Here is a 23,199-nt window from a genome sequence, read left to right on the forward strand (position 1 = left end):
ATGGTAAATATGGGAGCATACCACGGGGATCTTGCCATGAACAAAAGTGCACCAGCAGGATTCTCTTTTTAACTGACCAGAAAGGGCCTTTGCCCGTACACACACACACACACACACACAAACTACAACTAATTCTGATATCGCTGTCGGCAGTGAAGGGACCTTACTAAATCCATTCTCTGATGAAATATGGACTATGGAAAAAGTGTGGACAATTTGGACAATATGGACATAATTCAATGTCACCTTCCTATGTATTCTTCCATGACTCCAATTCAGTTAACTGAAATTATGTTGACTGTCTGTGGTAAGCTCTCATTTTATGTGCATTACATATTTACAGCCCATTGCCTAATGGTTAGAGGCGCAGGCTTGCGACCAAAAGCTTGCTGGTTTGATTCCTAGGACCAGCAGGAGTGCCCTTGGGCAAGGCACTTAACCCCCAGCTGCCCCCTGGGGGCAGGTGCACTGCTCTTGTGTAAATTTACTGCTCAAACTGTGTGTGTACAATCACAAAGATTTAATCTTATATAGGTATATCTATATGTGTGTGCACGTACATACATACATACATATATATATGCGTGTGTGTGTGCATATATAGATGAGATGTATATGTATGATGACTATGGGAGATGAGTAAATTTTCCTGGTTTTGCTGCTGAGACATTGACGCCATCTACTGTATGTCACTGAAATTACATTGTACAACACGGAGAGCACAGGTTACAGACTATGAATGCCTATATGCACCTATATAGAGTGACAGATAAAAAGAGATAGACACAGAGATAGAGATGGAATCATGGAATCATTCATTCTCATGCCTATGACTTTCTTGTGGTGTGCATTTGTCTATGTCACTGCTAGGCTAAACCAAGACTCACTGACTTATTTATGTTTTAGGACAAAGAGATTAATATTATGTTGTTCTTCCCAAACAATTTCCATGTATGAACTCACAGCACTGTTACAATAGCATGGTAAAACACTTATGATTTAATATGCTGTTCCTATAGAGTACCTTTTGCAATTACAAGTCATTGTTTGATTTTAAACTTAGCTGAGTGAATAAGAGCTCAAAATTTCAGATGAAAAAAATCAACTGCAGGGAAAAAAAAATAAAGAGAAATAAAGCAGGAGGTTGAAGTATCTCATGAGCTACATTTCAAATTGGACTAATTTGATTTTAAGCAAATAGGATATTTCATTGCATTATTCCTTCAATTCATTTTAGATAAAAAAAAAAATGTATTTACACACTCTGAGAACATCAGAAAACATCAGATTGCTGCTGAAATGGGAAGGCTAAGTAAGTATGTTCAAAATACACAGTGAAAAGAAATTCCACCACCTTATGTCCAGTGTATTGTATTTATTCTAATGGAAACCTACATTGTTACTAATAACAAATATAGCAAACAGTTCCATCAATGACAGGACATTAAAGTTTTATGGTTGTAGCTTTACACAACCACATAATTTTGCAATAAACTTTATTGATTTTGCAATGAACTCTCATTTAGTTTAATCTCTTTTCATTTCATTTCACATTTGACAACTTGCTCACTGATACACTATAATAAAAAGAGTGTAAATAGTACATATGAATTATATTTTGCATATTGCCACACAGATAAATACAACATAGCACTGTGTTAGTCTCACTCAATCATGTAACAAGGCTGTGTCATTTTATCTCTGTGATTTGTTTACTTCTATGAAAAATCAAAGAAAAAAAAAACGTTCACACCAAAAGCTTAACATGTTTTGACCATGATTTACAATCACAGATTACAGTTTTGTTTATTTAGCAGACATGTTATCCAGAGATTATACACTTGAGTGTGCTACTTTTTGAGTAATTGCTTTAAAACAAAACACTTACTGTACTGTAATTATACAGAATGACAATACTTGTCAGAATTATGTTTTCAGCACCACAGGCAAAAGCATAATTTGTCCTGTCAAACAACATGTTTTGCTTACTTAACACATTTACTTTCATTTCATTCTGCTTCATTCTATAATGGACAATGTTAGCTGTTTGTGTTCAAAGTATGTACATTTTAAGAATTTTCAAGAACTTTCACAGTATTTCGCCATATGAACTTACTGACGATTATGTCTTCCACAGCACGTCATCTAAGCCTCTCACTGATAAGCTTTTTTTTTCTTTCTGGGACCTGGGTTCAGCCAGGCTTTATCTGGTAATGTCCTGTGTTGTCATGGAGATTGGTGATTGCAGACAAGCTGCTCTGAGATCTCATTAACTAATACATTAACCAGCTCCTTAAAATATGTTATTTCCCTGTTTTATTCCCTCAATACATTTACCTCTGTTTCCAAAATATTTTATGAACAAAAAACACAGCTTTCTAAATTAAATTAAATTTAATTTAATTGTATTTTATTTTTTACAGACTTCTTTACTACTCAGACATCTAAAGGAGCAAATTGTAATATCTTTATCGTGTTTTTAAATTTGTTTGAAAAAGTAGACCAAAAATTTTTTTAAGACTCCTTGAAAACATTTCTTAATTTTTAACCATGTAACGTTTGTGTTTTCAAAATCCCACATAAAACAATTGTATGTTTGTGCAATGTTAAAAGTGAAAAGAAAAATGCATGATAGAAATAGTATAACATTTTGAGGTTTGGATTTGAAATATATGGCATTTTATACACATGTAATGACCTATATAACATTCTCTAATTTGTGTATTGTAGACATTTTCAGAAGACTTGTTATACAAAAAACCCTCATCTCAGTGTATACATTTACCTACCAAAAATGCACTGTGATAGAAATCAATTAAAAACTAAAAAATCAGTCGGGTGTGGTGCCTGTGTATGAGCAAAGACGAAACGTATGCAGTAAATATATAAACTTTGTTCAGGAGATCAAGGGCAAGCTCACTAAAAAGCAGCACAAAAAATAGAATATTTCAGCAAATTTAGACTCAGTTTAGAACACTATGGACTTATTTTATGAAACGAGTTGCCTTTGTCCTGCCACAGAGGCAGGCAGTGTGACCTTTGGAATGAGGGCTGCACTCTTCCTCACCCTTACCGCCCCCCTGCTACACTAGCTTTGGTATAAAAGCCCAGCTCTGTCAGTCAGAAATCAGTCTCATTTGAGTACTCGCCAACTCTAAGGAAAGAGCTGCACTGAACCCATCATGGGGGATACTAAGCTCTGCCTTTTGCTGCTTTTAAGCACCATCGCATTGACAAGTAAGTTTGGCTATGGAAAACTCTTTCAAACTTTCTTTTATCTTTCAACTGAGGACATTCTACTCTGTCTTCCTTTTCTTTTTTAAGTCATTTATAATTTTCAGATTGTAATGCAGCAAATATGTCAGAATGATATCTGTTTTACTGAAGAGTGATCAATCCATTTACTGATGTTATACTATTTGTACTGTAGCTGCTGCAACTACTTCTAATGGTACTACCTTGAACAATCATATTAATAATTTCAAATGAAACAATGGAAGACTCATGAGGTTTATTTAATTTCACCATTACAACACTATTCTGTTTTGCATAACAGAAGGGGACAATTACATTTTAGAGATTTTTGTCATGATTTTGATTTTCTTTTTACTTTCATTTTTTTTCTTTTTTTGAATTAAATTTGGAACTAAGCAGTGTAGCTAATACAGAAGCCTCTAAATCAGCACGGCACATAAATGTAGTTTAATCTACTGATTCTATTATACTTACAGAAGCTCAGGATGAAGAGGCACCATGCTTGAGTAAGTCTTCTGAAACTTTTAACTGTGTATTTTGTTATGAATCAATCTTTTTACAAATTGTACAAAACATTATAAAAAGTGCCTGCTCTGAAGAAATACTTAAGGAATTTAGGGGAGAAAGCCCAAACTTTCAAAAAATCTTATTACATTGTTTTCATAGAGACACTTATAGAGTCACAGACATAACTTAAATTGTGAATGTGTTATATGCGTTTTTCACCTTTCTTAGTGGCAAAAAGGTACAAGATCTTCAACAAGTATGAGTACCTTTATGAAGCAGAGTCCCTGAATGCACTGAATGGAGCTATTAATGGCCCCAAAGGCAGTTGCAAGGTACAACTGAATGTTCCTCCTTGGCTGTTGCTTTCTCAGTCCTGATTTTTATGAAGAAAAAGCATAAACTGAAGACTCTTCACACATCTCTTAAATTTCCTTTAGGTTGTGATTGAAGTCCCAGGCCCATGTAGCTACATTGTGCACACTACAGAGTGCACACTGAGCGAAGTCACTGATGTTGATGCAGATGGTAACCCAGTCTTCGCACCTGCTGCTGGTGCTGAGGCCTTCAAGGCTGCCATGGAAAAGTGAGTCTCTGATTACGTCTGTGGACATGTTGAAGTGGGAGTGAATTCTAAAGTAAATTCTGGGTTTCCACCTTACCAATCTACTGAGGTGACAGCTTCACTGTAACAGAAAACCCAGATCAGTCTAAATAATGGTCATGACCAAGCAAAATAAATCTAATTAATTTGCTACCGTTTACTTTTCATGAAGCCAATCCATTAGAACATTGAGACATATTGATGTAGTGCTGGCATTAGGCATATACTGGCATATACTGACCTATTTTTGAACCCTTTATTCAGGCATCCACTGAAAGTGACAGTTAAAGGAGACAATGACATCAAGTTGTTCCCTGAAGATGATGAGCCAATCAATATCTTGAACATCAAGAGGGGTATCATCTCAGCTCTTGCTGTGCCTGTGCTTGAGGAAGAGAGGAACAAGAGGATGGTGAGTCAATCATCAGCAAAATATTGACCAAAGCTAGTGGTCATCATTTAACAGCACAAAAGCACGGCACAAAGGAAAATACCTTAGAGCATGTTTACTAGCTTCTTTCTTGTTGACTGTGACTACACTGCTGTAACTTTAGGAAAATACCTAGTCATGGTTGCATATTTGTTGCCAGTTTACTCCACATAAATCTTAGATTTGTAACTTGAAAACAATTGTGGATATATGCTCTATGGTCTATATATATTTCACACATTTCAGTTAATTTCTTCCTTCTCTTCTGGTAGACAGACTAAAAACACCCACTGTTTGCAGTTTAAACATCCGTTTATGATAACAAGCAATTTTGGAATAACATAATATCTGCAATCTAATGATTAAAATGTTGTCTCAATCCAGCCCACCATTTACGGATTGTGCAAGACTGACTACGCTGTGAACGCAAGGGAGGACATTGCCACTGACGTTACTCTCACCAGGGACTTGTCCAGGTGCGACAACTTCAGGCCAGTCAAGGACCACACCAGCCCCCTTGCTCTCATTACTGGCATGGTGAGTCTTATAGCTAGCATGGAGTACTACTTAAACCAAGAAATACTCAAATTATTATTAATATTATTATTATTTTTCATAATGTGCATGTATGTAGTCCCAAAAGTATTTATTTGGCAGTGTAAAGATAAATGAGAAAATGTGTGATTCACAAATGAAGATGCTTCCGAAGGGACATCATCATTGGCATGTGAAGTTTTGGTCAAATAGACAGATAAATTATGTATTAGCTTGAAGTCAAACATCTGCTTTGTTTCTTCATACAGCACTACCCTCTTGCCCAGCTGATCAGAAGCACTCAGACCTGCAACTACAAGTTTGACAATGCACAGTCCCACATGACTTCTGGCAGTTGCACAGAGAACCATATTCTTGTGCCCTTCTCTCACAAGTGAGACATCCACACTTTGATATTGAGAACACTGAGATTTGAATATTACTCAGTTTATTCAAACATATCATAATTGTTTTGGTTCTCCTAATTTCACATATATACCCTTCTGCAGGGGAGAGTATGGTGTTACCAATGTTGGTAAACAGGCCCTTACTCTTGTGGAAGTTACTGAGTACAACGAGAGAGTCTTTGACCACAGTAAGAATGACATCCTTTGTTTATACAAATGAATATAGTTTGCTTGTAAATGGGTGAAAATGTTTAGAAGATCAACAAATTATTTCAACTACAACTGAAAAAATACATGTCATGAGAAGTTATTCATTCTGCCTGCCAATCTTTAGATGAAGCCAACATGAAGACCCTGCACCCTGATGCCAGCATTGACCAGAGCCCTATTCAGGACAAAGATGCCGCTCTTGCTGTTCTCAGGGAGCTGGCTGGACTTTCCGAGACCAGTGATGGACACAAGAGAGCTTACCTGGCCCACAAGCTTGTGAGCATGATCCGCAAGTTGAACGCTGAGACCTTGGCGGCTGGCGTGCACGAGGCTTTGGAGATCTCCCGTCCTCTGACCTACCAGGCCTTGTTCCAGTGTGGCACCCCAGAGTGCAGCACTGCCATCATGCAGATCCTTAGGACTTTCGATAGCTCCTCTGTTGAGATCGATGCTGCCGTGTTCGCCATGGGGCTGGTTCCCAACCCCTCTCGTGTCCTTGTCAAAGAGATGCTTGAGATGGCCAAGTTCAAGCCAAGCAAACCTATCTACTATGCTGCAAGCAATGCTGTTAGGAGGTGAGTAGCTGAACCACAGAGAAAATGTATATGCTTCTCTCTGAAGTTAGACAGTACAGTCATCCTCCCTTACCTCTTTCACTATGTTCCAACAGGCTTTACCAAGCTGAGGGAAAAGTGACCCCTGAGATCCAAGCTGTGGCTGACTACGCTCTTGAACAAATTGGAGATTGCACTGGTGATCAGGATCACCTGTTCTTGTCCCTAAGGGTGTGTATTTTTGTGTTCTCTCTGGCAAATCATCCAGAGGTTGATTTGTAAAGTTTTGGACTTGTAACCCAAAGCGGCTTGTTCTCTAGGTTATTGGCAACATGGCTGCTGCTATGGGAGCTGCAAGTCCTGCCTTGAAGTCTGCAGTGATTCAGTGTGTCAACCAGCCCGCAGCCTCTCCAGAGGTTCAGCAGGCAGCCATTCAAGCTTTCAGACTGACTTCTGTTCCTGAGGAGGTACATTTCAACTGTGTGGTGTAATAGTTAATCTGTTTAGGAATCCAGAAAAAAACTATTCAATGCACTACACTGCATTCCCAACTCAGAATTCTGCTAATGTCCAATAGGGCAGAGAGGTGCTCATGCAGGTCCTTTTGAATGGAGCAGCTCCTCTGCAGAAACGCGTGGCTGCTTACCTGATCTTGATGAAGGACCCTCAGCCTGCAGAACTTGCTCAGTTGGCTGCTGCATTGCCCGCAGAGGAAAACATGCAGGCCAAGAGCTTTGTCATTTCCCATGTCACCAACATTCTTAGCTCTACTGCTCCTGAGACCACAGAGTGAGTGGAAAATGAAAAACCTGCTTTGTTCATTTGAGGCTTCGTAATATTTTGTGACACACCGCCTTGTGTATTGTTATTGCCATTAACTATTTTTTGCTTTCTTTTCCTAGACTGAGACAGAAGATCCTTGATGCTCTACAGGGCAATGAGATTGGATCTGTCATGGATCCTACCAAGTTCTCTCGCAATTATAAGATGGCTTCTCTGCAAGGAAACATGATCTTTGAATCCACAAGCCACTTGCCCAAGGAGGTCATGCTTGAGATGACCCTGAAGGCTTTTGGATATGATATGGACATGGTTGAGGTAGAGAATTAACCTCAGACTTTTATTTCAAATATCTTACCACAAATTCATTTTCCTTGGTGTTGATTTTTACTTTGTATCAGATTCCTTCATCAGTCTTTTCACTTTCAGATTGGCATGGAGGGCAAAGGATTTGAGCCAACTGTGGAAGCCTTGTTTGGTGCAAATGGATTCTTCCCTGACACTGTCCTGAAAACTATTTATTATGCTGCTGACAAGATGCCAATTCAGATTAATCAAGTCCTGAGGAACATCCTGCCAGCCTTGAGGAATGACAGGAAAAAAAGACAGGTATTTAAAATACAATACCCTCTCCATGTTCAGAACTTACCTTATTATATTCCACTGAAAATTAGATAATGAATATGATTCATTCTCCGTAGGCCTCACAAAACATCATCAAGGAAATCAGCCGTAATGTCAACAAACTGATCGCGGAACTTAAGGCCCACGACGCCCCAGAAGCAACGGTCTACCTACGACTTCTAGGTGCTGAGCTGGGATTCCTCAAGACAAAGGAGATGGAAGAGATGGCCTACTCTGCAGCCATGATGATCGACAACCTCCTAAAGATGTTCCCCACTGACGTAAGCATAGTTGCACACCAAGACTTAACCAGTAGGTCGTGTTTTAGGTGAAAAGTTATTCATTTCCGTGTTTTCAATTACAGCTCATAAAGGGACTGCTTTCTAGTGCCGATAATGAGCTCTTCCTGCACTACATCTTCATGGACAATGAGTTCTACCTGCCGACTGGTCCTGGTGTCCCATTGCGTGTAGCTCTGTCTGGTACCTTCACTCCTGGTGTCAAAGGAGGACTGAGCATTGCTCCCGACATGGTATGCTGCTGTTCCGAAGAATAATTATCAGAATTTTTTCATTTGATGGCTTTTGGGAAAACAAAATCTGAACATGAAAGATTTTAATCTATTTTTCATGCCTTGGCTATTTTCCACAGAGCGAAGTTGCTTTCATGCCATCTGCTGGAATTGAGTTTGTGACTGAGGTCGGTGCTCACTTCCCTGATTATGTCCACTCTGGCCTGGAGATGCACACCAACATCTTCCATGAGAGTGGCCTGAGAGCCAAAGTTGCCATGACTGACAGCAACGTCAAGCTGTCCATCCCTGCTCCTCAGGGTCCAACCAAGCTCATCAGCATTACGTAAGACAATTTGCTGTATCTTCAGATTTATGTGCTCCTCTCACAATTGAAAGAAAATTTCAACCAATCCAATATCAGTACTGAGTGTGAAAATGTCTGACTTATTTGCTTTATGCAGCAACTCACTGGTTTCTGTCACCGGTGCTGAGATCAAGCCTATTCCTTCTGTGATGGAACGAGTTGATGTGTCAGAATGCACACCGCTCTTCCCTGGATTGAAGTATTGCACTGCCCTGCAGTATTCTGATGCTATGTCCAACGATGCTGCTCCCTACTTCCCCTTCACTGGTGATAGCAAGTAAGCAGAAAACAATGGAGAAATTTAGAGCTTTGCTGTAATATTTGAAAGCTCCGTTGGTGTACAGCTTACTTTAACTGGCTGTTTCGGCTTTCTATTAAAGGCTTGCTATTGAAGTGCATCCTACTGGTGAAGTGTCTGAGTACAGTGCAACTATCGACTATGCCTATGAAGACAAGGTGGACAAACTGACAGTTGATGTGAAAGCAGAAGGTAAGAGAGTTGTTCCACATGATCAAAATTTATGTTTGACCCAGTGTCACTGATCCCTCAAGCCACCACTTCTAAACCTCATCATCTCCTTTGCTCACAGGTACATCTGTGGAAGCCAAGGCTGCTCTTATGTTCAACAGACAGAAGTACACCGTCTCCGCCGATCTCCAGATCCCTGATTACGACCTGGAAGCTGGGCTCAGATTTGGAGCTGTTGACCCAAGTACAAAGGGCAAGGGCACTCACTCCATTCAGATTGACCTCATCAATAAGAACATCCCACAGGCATCTCTGGTTGCCCATGCCAAGTAAGTCAATTCTGTCAACATTCACTCCTGTTTCAACTCACTAAACACTGATTTGGTGTGTAAATATCCCTCTTCCACACAACAATATCTGATGCAGGCATGCAGACTGGCATAATCATACTATATTCACACTGTAACACAACTACAATATCTCAGTTTCTGCACTGTAGTGGTGTTAACATTTGCGATACAGAACATATCTGAAGTCTGTTAGATTTACTGATCAATCTTTAGTTTTAAGATACTTATAAAACAAAATTCTGCACCCAGGATTGAGGCAGTGAAGGATGCCAAGCTGGAGGTTCAGCTGCTCGTTCCCTCTGTTCAAGCCGACGCCACGGTCTCTGCTAACCTGAAGCGTGCAGAAGAGCTGACACTTGAACTCAAGAGTGACATTAAGCTCCCTGAGACCTCCTCTGTGCAGAGTGTCACCCTGAAATATGGTACAGTGGCATTTATACACATATATGTCCTCTCTGTCATATCAAATTCTAAACATGCCAAAAGGATCAATGCACCCAAGAAATTAATGCATTAATATGTGATCCAATCTTTAGATGCAGAGAAAATTGAAGCTGAGGTTAAGTCTGATGTGAACTCGGAGATTCACAATATCATCCCCAACATTGATGCTGTTAAGACCATGGCCAATGGTCTTCTTGATCATCAGATTGGCCAGACTGAAATGAAAGTCCGTGACATCCTGAGCAAATCTGTTGAGGTAAGAGAAAAAGCAATGTCTGTTTCAATTCAGTAAAGGCTATTTTCCTCTCAATCTGAAAAAAGTGAGACAGTAATATACTCTGCATGACTTAACAGGCTTCAAACGCTTACCTGGAGAAGTTCGCTGGTGAGATTCCCTATTTGCAGAACCTTAGAGTCCCTGCACTTCCTGAGATCACGCTGCCCGAGAGACTCTTCCTGAATGCGTATGTTCTTTTCTCTGTTGTTTATGAGACTGTTGCTTTTCTGATGTTCTGTTGCTTTTTTCTGTTGCATTCATTCAACTACTCTTTTGTAGCAAGTCATAGTGAATATACTATTAGCTCTTTGTTTATGTTTTCTCAGATTATTTAAATCAAATTATTTTCTCTAAACAGTGAGGCTGCAGCCAAGTACCACTTCGGTCAACATCACTACACCATCATCCTTCCCTTGCCTCTTGGCGGGAAATCTTCTGAGGAGCTGAACTTCCCTGCTGCCCTCACCACCCCTCATCTGGCTGTGCCCCAGCTTGGCATAGAGCTGGCCTCTGTTCAGATTCCCCTCCCTGAGGTTTTTGTTCCTGAGAGCATCACTGTGTCCCTCCCAGTTCTCGGAATGGCAGAGCTGTCTGGTAAAGTCAGCAGCAACCTTTACGACTTGGAGGCGGCTGTCTCTGCAGGCAGAGATCCCGTAGAGAACCCCAGTTATTCTGCCAAAGTAGAAGTCACTGGAACGTCACCCGTGGACCTCCTGTCACTCAAAGTTGAAGGTACATTTCCCTCCGTGTTCATTGTCAGATGTGGGGTACAATTACCTCAATGTATAGTATGTAATGAAATATTAACTCATCAGCCCTCCACAATTCCTTTACCTTTAACACATCCAATGCTTCTCTCATCAGGGTCTGCACTGCTTGCTGGTACCCCCGATGATTCTCTCAAGGCTGAGCTTAAGACTTCCGTAAGCCACAAGCTTATTGATGCCAGTGCGAATGTTGTGGAAGAAGTAAGAATTGCAGAGAAGGTTAGTGTAAAAACAAGCAGCAAGATTGAAGCAACCAGCCCCCTGGGTCTGCAAGTGTCTCTGGAACACACTGGCCAACTCGGCGTCAATGCTGAAGAGATCTCTGGAGATTGCAACCTTGAGGGATCCTTGAAGGCGGGACCTGTGTATGGCACTGCTACCCTCACACCATCTTTTGCTGTCTTCCCATTCAGGCCAGAGGCAAAGATTGATACATCTCTGAAAGTTGATTCAACACTGCTCCAGGCTCAGAACACAATTGCTGCTGCCTTTGCCAATGGCGAGCTTTCTATTGCATCCAACACAGCAGTGTTTGAAGACTCCCTGACGCATGTTGCTGAGGTCACCTTCAAAGAATCCACTCTCGCTGTGAAATCTGACACTAAAGCATTAGCTCTTGGCCTTACGGTGCAAAATGTTGCTGAGGCCACCGCAGGTGCTGGTGTAGTTAGCATCAAAGTGGACAGTGCTGTTGAGCAATCTGAAGACCGTATCCACTCTCTGGTCACCGCTACCCTGGATGTCAATGGTTTGGCTGTGAACAGCGACGCCTCTGGCAAACTGGGTTCTCATAGTGCTGCCCACAAAGCCAGTCTGACCCTGAACAAAGATGGCCTGATTACTAGTGGCACCACTTCACTGCAGAGCCCTCTAACCTTGGAAAACACCTTCAGCGGTGCGCTTGATGCTTCTAAGGCCTCTCTGTCCATCGAGACTAAGAGTGGATATGCGGGGATAACAGCTGAGAATACTAACTCTCTGACAGCCTCTCTGTCCTCAGTTGCTTTCGCTTCCAAAGCCGACGCTGTTGTTGCAGATGGTACCTCCTACTCACACGACATCGCCTTTAATGTAGAACCTTACACCGCTCTTGTGAAAATCAGCAATGATCTGAAGATCCTGCATGTCAACCTGGTCAATGAAGCTGAGCTGAAAGCAGAGCCTTACAAAGCTGACCTGACAGGGAATGTGAAACTTGCTTATGCTGAGGAAGAGCTGAAGCACACCTATGAGATCAGCTATGCAGACCTGGCTGCCACTGCTAAGTGTAGCACCACTGGAAAGCTGTTGGGAGCTCACATGAGTCACAACTCAGAGGTGGATATTGCTGGTCTCTCTCTCAGAGTCAACAACGATGCCCGATTCAACTCACAGCCACTCCGATTTGACACCACCATTCGTGCTACAGCTGTTCCATTTGCCTTCAACGTTGATGCCATTGCTAATGCTGATGGAGACTTGAATCTGTATGGCAAACAGAGTGCTCAGCTGTACACTAAGGTTCTCCTGAAGGCAGAGCCTCTGGCTTTCGCACACTCGCATGAATGCAGAGTTTCAACAACCCAGAACCTGGACAACGGCGTTTCCATCGAGACCAACCTTGATAACAAGGTTGACACTATTCTCACACCTTCAGAGCAAAAGGCTGCATTGAGACTGAAGGCCAAAGTGAACAACCATGCCATCAACCAGGAGCTTAGTGTTTTCAACACCCCTGAGAGGCTTGGATTGGAAGTGTCAGGAGCAGTCATCACCAACCTCTTAAACACAGTTGACCAGGAAAACCAAGATTTCTCTGTCTCTGGTTTCCTGAAATACGACAAAAGCACAGACAACCACGTGATTAATATTCCATTCATTGAGAGTATGCCCGCAATTCTGGAAAATGTCAAAATCATAGTTGTGAACATGGCTGAAGCCTTGCAGAGTTACATCAACAAGCATGACATCGCTGCCAAGATTGAGAATCTGCCTCAGCTCATCAGTGACTTTGTGACCGAACTGAACCTGGAAGGACGGGTTATTCAGCTGAGAACTGAACTGATCGCTCTCACTCAGGAGTATGCCATCACCCTGGACGACCTAGAGGCCTCTCTGCTTAACATCAAGGCTGCTCTTGAGAAGCTTTTGAGTGACTTGACCATCCGCATTCATGACGTTGTTGACCTTGTGAAGGAGCTCATTGTCAGCGGCACCCTGTCTGACACAGTTGTGCAGAGGCTTACTGAGGAGCTGAATGCCTTCAATGAAGAATATGACATCAGTGCCATTGTGCTTGCTGTCATTGAGGCCATTGAAGATGTGATCAAGACGATCGATCTGGCGAAGCTGCAGGACAGCAGCATTGCCTTCTTGCATGACCTTGATGCAAAATATGCTGTTAAAGAGAAGCTGGAGGAGACAGTGAGCAAACTGAAACAGACGATTGAGAGCTTTGACAAGGCTAAGCTGGTGGAAGACTTGAAGAACCTTATAAGCTCAGTTGACATTCAGAGTTATGTGGAGACCGTAAAGGCTCAAATTCCGACAGAAGAACTCACAAAGATTGTTGACACTGCTAAAGCTTTAATCACGGAAATCAACATCATTGAGAGGTTGAATGGAATCTATGGCAATGTGAGGTCTGTTCTTGTCAAATATGAAATTGACAAAAAGATTGAAGTGCTTCTGGACAAGATTGTAGAGCTTATCAAACATTTCAAGTTTGATGAAACAGTTCAGGTTGTTGCTAATACTCTGAAGACTATTCCTATCCCTGTTACAAAATTTCTGGATGATGCCATTACTTACCTAAAGGAAACCGAAGTCAAACAAGCTATTGAACACCTGAATGAGCACATTGACGCCTTTATCAATCAAGTCAAATCATTTGACTACAATGCATTTGTAGATGAGGCAAATCAGAAAATTAGTGAGTACATCACTGAACTGAATACATTAATGTCATCACTTGAAGTCCCACAGAAGGTTGAAGCTACCAGAGAGTTTCTCAATTACATTGTCTCATCTTTGAATGCTTTCTTAGAGGAACTTAGGGAAGTCAAAGTTGCAGATGTGATCAAAACCCTGAAGGACATCATTGACAGTGTTGTTCTTAACGATGTCAAGACATTAGTTGATAATCTCAAGCAAAGAATTCCTGAGATGGATCTGAAAGGAGAAATTCACCAGGTCCTGCAGCAGGTCAGCGATGTCTACACCAAGATCCTGACCATTGTCACTGATTCTTTTGTTGTTGTGATTGAGATGGCAAACAAACTGCTTGCTGAGCAACCAATCTTCGGTGAGGTGAAGCAACTTGTTGAAGGAATTGTCAATGGACTGAAGACAGCTGAGCTGGAGCTCCCTTCACTCACTGTTCCATTCACCAATCTGGCCCTTCCCTCAGTGAAGATAAGCCTGGACAAACTTCAGGAGATTGAGCTCCCATCTCAGGTTGACATTCCAGAGTTCACCATTCTGGGATTCCACACTGTGCCAGCCACCACCATTACCTATGACGACCTTAAACAGAGGATAACTGAGATCATTGACTTCATACTGAACTTAGAATTCAATATGTTGGATGTGGATGCCTTCTTTGGAGAACTGAAAATGAACTACCTCCCTGATCTGTCTGCAGTTACACTGCCAGAGATCACAATTCCAGAGATCTCACTTCCTGCCATCCCCAAGTTCAATCTTGAGCATGGCCTGGACATTCCCCTGCAGATTCCTGAGATTAAGTTGCCTGCAATCCCAAGTGAGCTCCTGATGCCATGTTTCGGAAAGCTCTATGGTGAGATTCGTGCCAACACTCCAATATACAGCATCAGGACTTCTGCTGAGCTCCAGAACTCAACTGAGGGTGAGGAAACACCTCAGTTCACTGCATTCATTACCTCTCAGGGCACATCTGAAAGCTTAGAGATTCTTAACTACAACCTGGACTCTACAGCCCGTGTGGCAGTTCCCAAAATGAGCCGTGTCATTGTTTCCGAAACTCTTAAGTTCACCCACAGTGCAGTTGGTATTGAACACCAAGCATCAGTGACCATCTATGGCCTCTCTGCCCAGGCTTCTGCAAAAACAGCTCTAAAGATAACAACAGCTCCATACACTGGTAACGCTGTCAGTGATGTATTCTTTGCCATTGAGAATGGAATGTCTGCTTCTGTGGACACAACGTATAACCACCAGGTGAACATCCCTCTGTTCACATTGACCAGTGAGGCTTCTCTGAATCAAAAGGCAGTTGTTCGCCAGGAATCCACCACCATCACCCTGACCATTGGCAATGAAGGCACTGGGAAAATTGGCCTGTTTGACTTCTCTGATGAAGGCACCCATAAGAGTGACCTGCACTTTACCATTGACCCGAGCACTGCCAAGCTCACTTTGAGTGGAGACACTGATGCATCTACTTTGAAGATCAAACAAAAAATCAGTGCTGATGCTGTTGTCTTTAGCCACATTACCTTTGATGCCCGAGTGGAGGCTGAGTCTTCTTTCATCAAAAACAGCTTGATTGTTGCATCAGGGAATGCCCACTTGGGTGACATGAAGGTGGAAGCAAAGGTAAACCATGACACAGAGCTTGTTGGTGCATTCAGCGGCACTCTGTCCAATGCTCTCAACATTTTGATCCAGCCCATTGAGGTTGTCTTGGATCTCCAGAACAAGGGTAATACCATACTCAGCCTGCCTGAATCACTATCTGCCAAGATTGATCTTCAGAACGATTACTCTGTGACCCTCAACCTCGACATGCAGCAGGTTAACACTGTGGCCCTTCTGCGCCTCAACCAGTACAAGTACAGCCACAACTTAACTATTGACCACAATAAGGCAGAGGCTGGTGTCTATGCTGCTGTGAATGGTGAGGCCAACCTTGACTTTCTGACTGTCCCAATCAGCATTCCTGAAATTGCTGTGCCAGTCATTGATTTCAAGACCCCAGCTATCAATGACATCAACTTGTATGAGCACACTGGCCTTAAAGACCTGCTGACCACCACAGAGCAGACATTTGATATGGATGCTAAGATTGTGTACCAGAAGAGTAGGTTTGCGCCCATTTTTGATCTGGGTCTGATCAGTGTCCCTGCTCTTGGCAACTTGATTTCTGAGATGACTTTCAAATCCGCCATCTTCAATCTGAATGCAAATGCTGCCATACATGGAGACGATGATCTCGTGATCCGCATTGGTGCTATTTCTGCCTCTGTGTTTGAGGGTCTGAAAGCCAAGCTTGATGGAACCAGCAGCCTCACCACCAAAAGAGGAGTGAAGCTGGCCACCGCCCTGTCCCTAGAGAATGTTCACATTCAGGGAACTCATGACAGCACAGTGAGCCTGAACACAGATGATCTGGAAGCCTCAGCATCTCTGACTACTGTGGCCAAGGTTAACCTGCCCATCTTGACTCTTGAAGCTAGCCATCACCTGCTTGGAGACACTAAGACTCACCCCACTGCAACATCCACCCTCAAAGCCAAATACACCATGGACATTCCCATCATCCAAGCTGTTGGAAGTGGAGATGCTGAAAACTCTCTGAAAATTGAAGCTGGCCTTTTCTTCATCTCTGCCGAGACAGCCACGAAGGGAAGCATTGATGGAACATTCCTGGAAAGTGGTGTGATCAAGGGAGCTCTGGACAACGAGGCTTCTCTCTTCTTGGGCCGTGATGGTCTGCGCTCCACTCTGAAGACTGTTGGCAATGCCAATGTCAATCGCGAGGATCTAAAAGTGGAACTTGATGTGGATGAGAATCTGGCCCTGGAAGCAGCTCTTAGCCGTGTGTATGCTGTGCTAAAACTTGCCTGCAACAATGAGATCAACGTCGCTGCCCTCAACACAAAGGGGAAGCACTCTGCCCAGGCCACAATTGACTTAGCTCCACTGAATTCTCTGACTGCAGATGTTGAGATTGACTTGTCTCAGCCAAGCACCCTTGGTGATCTTAGCATCTTTGAGAAAGCTGTTGCAGAAGTGACTGCAGCCAAGCAGACAGTAGCCAGCACCAGCAAGATCATCTCTCCTGTGTACACCACCAATGTTGAGGCTAAGGTTGAGGGTGAAGCCCCCATCTACACAGTTATTTTCAAGGCATCTGCAACTTCTCCCATTGTTCTGCTGGATTATGATCTTGATAGTGAGTATATAACTTTTAAACATTTTGCTACATTATCAGTGATGTATTTGTCAGTGACAGCTGTAAATAGTTTTGTTTATTATTAATTATGATTAATTAGTAACTGACATTTTTTCATTGTGAAAGCATTCAAGTAACTTTTTTCCCCACAGGTTCCATAACCTCTGCTGTGGAGAATGATGCCTTTAGCTTGACTGCTAAGGCTGTCCTCACCCATGCTGAACTGACCATGGATATCCAACATGTTCTTTCTGAGACCATGAGGTGAATTTAGATTACATGATTATTCTGATAGAACAAAATTGGTTCATGGTATCCAGGTAATCAGTGTTGCTCTTTATTTCTAAACAGCCACACTCTGAATGTGGACATCATGAGCCCAAGCTTCACCGATGTGAACTTCCGCTATGCTGCCCGCAGGGGTGCAATTAGTGCTTCAGTCTCCACTCCTTCCACTGGCTTTCTTGGACTTCAGTTCCAGGGAAGGATCCCATCACAACTGCACGCTAGACTGTATGGCCGCTATGCAGTAAGTGCCTTTGGTTTTAGACCTTTATATTAATTTCTTCATGCTTTTGTCCAAGCTAAAAGAAAACCTTCAAAAATATAATTTTTTCTACACACTATATCATATATTGAAAGTTTCTGGACAAACCAAATTTCTGTTGAGATTTAAATGTAAATGATATTATTGAATTATATTATAATTCTTAATGCGTGTTGTTTTGTCTGATACAGTCCGTTTTTTTTTTTCACACTTCTCAAAAAACTGACTTAAGTATGTAATTTACTGAAATATTTCATATTATTTCTGCTATTTTCATTTTTGCAGTCTGCACCTGAAAATGATGTAGATATCCTCATCATTAAAGCTGTGGCAAAGAGTGATGAGAAGATGCATCTCCAGGCAGCCTACAACCTGGAGGCTCCTGAAGCTATGATCATGGGCCTGAAGGAGAGACTCCCTGCTATCACTTCATCCATCACTGGCTTTGCTGACAAGTATGGCATCCTTGGTGCTGTCAGAGGACTGTGGGCTACCATTGTCAATGGCATCACTGAGGCCTACACTGCTGCATCTGAACACGCCCCCGAGCTGAGTCAGCTGTCCATTCTCTTCAGGAACGTCATTGTACAGTATCAGAAGACTGTGCAAATCTTTATTGATGCTGCAGTCAAGATCCTGAGGGAAACGCATATCCAGCTCCCTGGCATGGAAGAGAAGACAAGCCTGCCTGAGATCTGCCAGAAAGTCACTAGCAATGTTGCCACAGTTCTGGAGCAGCTTGTGCAGGTGATCACTGACAACCTGGAAGTTTACCTTACACCCATTATTGAAACGATCAGCCCTGTCCAAGTGGTGCTGCCATCAGGTGAGGTTATGACTGGAGCCCAAATTCTGGACCACGTAAAGAGCACGCTGAAGACACTTTCAACTCAGGCTGTAGAACTGGTAAAGGAGTTGGAGAGTCTTGATGTGATCCTTCAGAAGCTTGGTGAGACCCTCCATGCAGTGGTTGAGAAGGCACAAGAATTCATTGACAACATTAAGTCTGATATCCTTGACACCGCTGCTGTGTACCTCAATGCTTACTATGCCAACCTTGTCACAGTAGTCAAGAGCCTGTTGGAGATGGTTGACGCTGAGCTTACCCTTGAGAAGCTGAATGAAATTATTGGACACTGCATAGATCTTTTTATGTCTGTGCTGAATGTGTTTACCAGCACTGTTTCGAGTGCTCTTCCTACCGATGCCCTCTTAAAAGTGAATGATGGAAAGCTGGAAATTGAGCTTCCTTTCCCTTTCCGCCAGTAAGGCAGTTGCTCTGGACTATCAACACATTAAACACTATTTGTTTCAAGTAATCCATATTCACCTAAGAAATCCAATCTTTACTTACTGTGTCTTCCATTATCATGAATAAAACTCAATAAAACTTACTTGTTCTGCAATCTAAATCCAGCCTTGTGTAATTTTTCGCTGTACAAATGACAGTCTACACATATTTGTTGTTGCTAACAACGAATTCGGTTTACAATGTAAAATTAGGCAGGGCTGTAATAAATTAGCTTGGCACTGTCAAGATACAACAGTAGAGTGTTGTAAAGTCACTAGTAATGGTAAGAATTAATTTTACAGCAATTCTGACTAAAGTGGAAAAAAAGACTAAGTAGAAAAAAAAGGGAGGAACAAAAAAAATTAGAGCTCTAAATAAAACATATACATCTTCACTATCCAAAACAAAATCCCTGGGAAGCATAATCTGTATAGTGTCCTAGTTCCCTCTCCACGGTGTGGTTTCAATCTTACCTGTCACTTCCGCTCTGCTACAGCCTGTAGAGGAACATCATGATGGACAGATGTCACTCAGTCACATGGTCCTTGATCGCCATCTCTTTTCCCTCACACTTTTCCCACATGTGCGCGCGGTTAGAATCAGCTCAACAGAAAAAATGTTATACACAACGAGGAGCGTGAAATGTTGCTCCTCAATTATAAACAGTCTTTGAATTGTGAAAAAAAAATGTTTCAACCAACAAAAAACTACAACTCACTTGAAAACAATAAATAATTACTGTCAGTCTTCCAATTTAATTCTGATAGAACTAACCATTTATGTTGTCATTGGAGATTAAATGACGAGAGCTGCAAAGCTAACTCTCGCTACTATGCTAGCATGTTAATCCAAAATTCACTCTGTGTGATAACACTCAACTGTCGTACTACCGATAAAAAAACACTATATGACGTGACTATAACTCCATCTTTTTTTTTTTTAACAAAACGTACCAGTCATGAATCCGTATACATGTGGTGACTCCTGCCCAAGAAGACCAGAAGTGGGAAAATCCAAAGAAGGCATACAAGGTTTGGATTCATTTTATTTTACTATAGCCCTATTAGTGAAAGCATAGATAAAAGATCACAGTTACTGTTCTTTTTGAGTATTTTCTTTGCTGTTTTTAACATTTGAAATGAACACTGCATGAATTGTGCAGTACAACTATGTTATAGAAACTGAAATGGGTGCATGAGCTCAGGAGGCCACTGACAGGGAGTGGCACTGAATCATGGGAGCCCACTGCTGGAACATGGAAGTGGTTTTCTCTCATGAATGAGGCAATAGGTGGCAGGCCATCTATTCAGTCTCCATGCCTCATTGCCTCAGCCTGGGGAGAGAACACCCTTCCGCTTCTGAATCAGCGTCCTCTGATTCAGCACCATCTGAGGCAGAGAGTCAGACTCCAGAGCCAGGGAGTGTGTTAGGGTCAGAGGAGCCATGGCCACCAAAAATGCATGGTCTCTTACTGGAACCGCTGGAGAGGGAAGAGGAGAGGGCCAAGCGAGAGGAGGCCAGGGAGGAGAGGCTGTTAAATTTATTAGAAAAGATCAATGAGAAAAGGTGAAAAAAAAGAAGAAGAAGAAAGACAGAGAAAAGTTTGTTTGTTTTCAATAATAATAAAATTGTTTTTCAAGGATTGATGAGCACTGACTGGATGAGATCTAATATCTACAAAGCAAATTCTAACATATCAACACTTCCTTAACTTTCCAATGGATTTAGCAAGGATATGATTTTTCATTGATCAGTTGCTATATTGCCTTTTTTTTATTCCATATTTCTTATCTCATGGCCTTTATCTCATGAACTGTCCACTCTGCTCTTTTCTAGTACAGAGCCTTCATGTTATCAGCAGTTTGTTTTCACTGGAGTTATCAGTTGCTCAGTATGAAGCAGCTCATTCAGTGCAGAGCTGCTGGTTAAACGATACAACTTGCTGTAGAGCAATCTGAATGACTTTGTAATATGGTTATCCTTGTTCCAATAGAAACAATACAGAAGCTTGTCTGAGCAGTGGAGAAGTAATGGATCAAAGACTATATTGTTAATAATTATTAACACAATTAGCAATAGCAATTAAAACTATTTACATGAAATGAAACTTGAACCAAAAAACTTGTGTGAATGTGTGAATGAGTTTTGACTTTTAACGTGTCTCCTTGATAATAGTCATGGTCATGATGAGCTGGAGGAGTGTTGTTTGGTGCTGCAAGAGCAGCAGCGATGCGTCCTTGCAGCTGTTCCCCACACTGCGAGTCTGGCTAAGGCTGACCACCTCTGTCATCTGGCCCCAATGCCGCTTCCACAGGATCAAGTGTGTCTCGGTCCATCTCTGAGGCAGACGTTGTGCAAAATGGCACGACAAGCTATGACCTTCACTGCAAAAGCAGGGTGCACTTCCAGAGCCTTGAACAATATTGATCGCCACCTGGTCTTCATAATGCCAGATGCCGTTTCCATCACAGAACGGGCCTTTGCACGGTGCCTGGTGAAACTTGCTGCAACTGCGCTTCTCACTGGCTCCCTGTAAGGTGTAATGAGCGCGATGGGTCGTGACATACAGGGATATCCAACATCCCCTAGAATAAATGGCCCTCGGGTGGGTACAATCCCCGGACATACAAAGGGCTATTTTTAAGAACTCTAGCATCATGGACTGAGTCTGAGTAACCTACAAATATGTCCAGAAACTGACACTGGTGGTCACACACTGCTTGCATCTGAACAGAATTAAACAATGTTTTGTTCAAGTAGCACACAGAATCTGCACTTGGGGGCTTGATTCTTATATGACAGCCATCAATGCTGCCCACAACCCTGGCGAATGCTGCAGATCCAGCTAGATGTTCAGAGCCAGCACCAGCTCTTTGAAGCTCATCAGGTGGTGGAAAGCAGATGAGTCTGTTTTTGAGCCTGATTATTTTGTGGGCAACCCTCTGGATGATGTTATTCACCATGGAACGTGGGATGCCAAACGCTCTTGAGATGACACAGTAAGAAGTGACAATTGCCAGTCAAAACAGGAACACTTGATTCTCTAGGTCATGACATCCGCCATTGTCAAATGGAGAGTGGAGAATGTGAACAAGATGCCCTTCTGTAGGTCTGGAGAGGCAGAAGTCTAGTCACAGGTCACTTTGGCCATCAAAATATAAGACCAACCCAGGAACTTGGCGGTTCAGTGCACAATAATTAGATGGTTGTTCACGCTGTAAGTAAAGATATTGAAACTGATAACACAGTGTCATGAAATGAAATATGTGACTAAAAGCTACGTGAAAATACAATTACACTCTGTTGTAGTACTTTACTGTATCTGATGTGAAAACAAAATTGTGCCATGTCTAAGTTTCCGCAGGAGGGGTTGTGGTCTGAGAGTTCATTGTTCACACTGAGAATTCAGAAATGATGTATGTATATATCTATTGTAACCATAAATGTAAAGGCCTAGCATCATCTTCATCTTTTCACTAACAATTCGACGTCTTGCTAGTGTAGCAAGAGAAGCACGTCTTGGTTTTCTCTTTCTCGTAATTCTGTTTCCTTTCCTAATCATAAACATTTGAATGATCGTGCAAATAAACACAGAACTATTGTTTAACTACCGTTAAAATATACGACGTGACTGTGACTCCGTTTTTTAAACAATAAATCTGTATACATAAATGAAAGTCTAGTTATCACAACAGTTTCCAGGATTTCACAGAAAACAACCTTTCATTTGACGCATCGTTTTACACTTAACGCCAACATGGCTAATTCGTAGTGACTGGCCTGAATGATAAGTCTAACTCTGCGGAGTTGTCCAAGAAGGGGAAAATAAGAAGACACCTGAGGAAAATCGTTGTTTTAGGAGTATTATCAAAATACAATCCAGTAATTTATCGCAAAATCTTATATCTAAAACAACGCTGTAGATGTTCAAGTTACCAGCTTCATGCCACAGACAACCAGATTGCAAGCAAAGCAAAGTGCGGTTTTCCGCCAGAGCTCTCTCCGTATATACGTGTATATGACGTGTGCGCCGCCGACAGGAGTTTCCGAGAACTACAACGGTTACGCTGCAAATACTTATTGAAAGTATGAATGCTGTTTATGTGTGTTACATGCGCAACACCAATCCTTCCTTCTC

At 42.0% G+C, this 23,199-nt stretch overlaps 1 protein-coding gene across 1 annotated transcript in view; it reads left to right on the top strand.

Annotated features, from left to right (window-relative positions):
- Positions 1-19,039, top strand: part of LOC115809310 (apolipoprotein B-100-like) — a 30,837-nt gene extending 11,798 nt beyond the window's left edge. The window contains exons 2-28 of the mRNA XM_030770910.1: positions 3,728-3,761; positions 3,991-4,094; positions 4,200-4,345; positions 4,628-4,775; positions 5,178-5,330; positions 5,597-5,721; positions 5,837-5,922; positions 6,069-6,519; positions 6,615-6,729; positions 6,819-6,965; positions 7,076-7,287; positions 7,401-7,596; positions 7,708-7,887; positions 7,980-8,183; positions 8,267-8,434; positions 8,554-8,759; positions 8,878-9,057; positions 9,161-9,270; positions 9,371-9,578; positions 9,849-10,021; positions 10,136-10,299; positions 10,398-10,507; positions 10,679-11,052; positions 11,185-17,223; positions 17,376-17,487; positions 17,575-17,752; positions 18,056-19,039. Of these exons, the coding sequence (XP_030626770.1) occupies positions 3,728-3,761; positions 3,991-4,094; positions 4,200-4,345; positions 4,628-4,775; positions 5,178-5,330; positions 5,597-5,721; positions 5,837-5,922; positions 6,069-6,519; positions 6,615-6,729; positions 6,819-6,965; positions 7,076-7,287; positions 7,401-7,596; positions 7,708-7,887; positions 7,980-8,183; positions 8,267-8,434; positions 8,554-8,759; positions 8,878-9,057; positions 9,161-9,270; positions 9,371-9,578; positions 9,849-10,021; positions 10,136-10,299; positions 10,398-10,507; positions 10,679-11,052; positions 11,185-17,223; positions 17,376-17,487; positions 17,575-17,752; positions 18,056-19,039 (11,307 nt within the window). The remainder of the gene's footprint in view (positions 1-3,727; positions 3,762-3,990; positions 4,095-4,199; positions 4,346-4,627; positions 4,776-5,177; positions 5,331-5,596; positions 5,722-5,836; positions 5,923-6,068; positions 6,520-6,614; positions 6,730-6,818; positions 6,966-7,075; positions 7,288-7,400; positions 7,597-7,707; positions 7,888-7,979; positions 8,184-8,266; positions 8,435-8,553; positions 8,760-8,877; positions 9,058-9,160; positions 9,271-9,370; positions 9,579-9,848; positions 10,022-10,135; positions 10,300-10,397; positions 10,508-10,678; positions 11,053-11,184; positions 17,224-17,375; positions 17,488-17,574; positions 17,753-18,055) is intronic.
- Positions 19,040-23,199: the final 4,160 nt, after the last annotated feature.

The sequence above is a fragment of the Chanos chanos genome, chromosome 4 (assembly GCF_902362185.1).
Source record: "Chanos chanos chromosome 4, fChaCha1.1, whole genome shotgun sequence".
Lineage (NCBI taxonomy): Eukaryota > Metazoa > Chordata > Actinopteri > Gonorynchiformes > Chanidae > Chanos > Chanos chanos.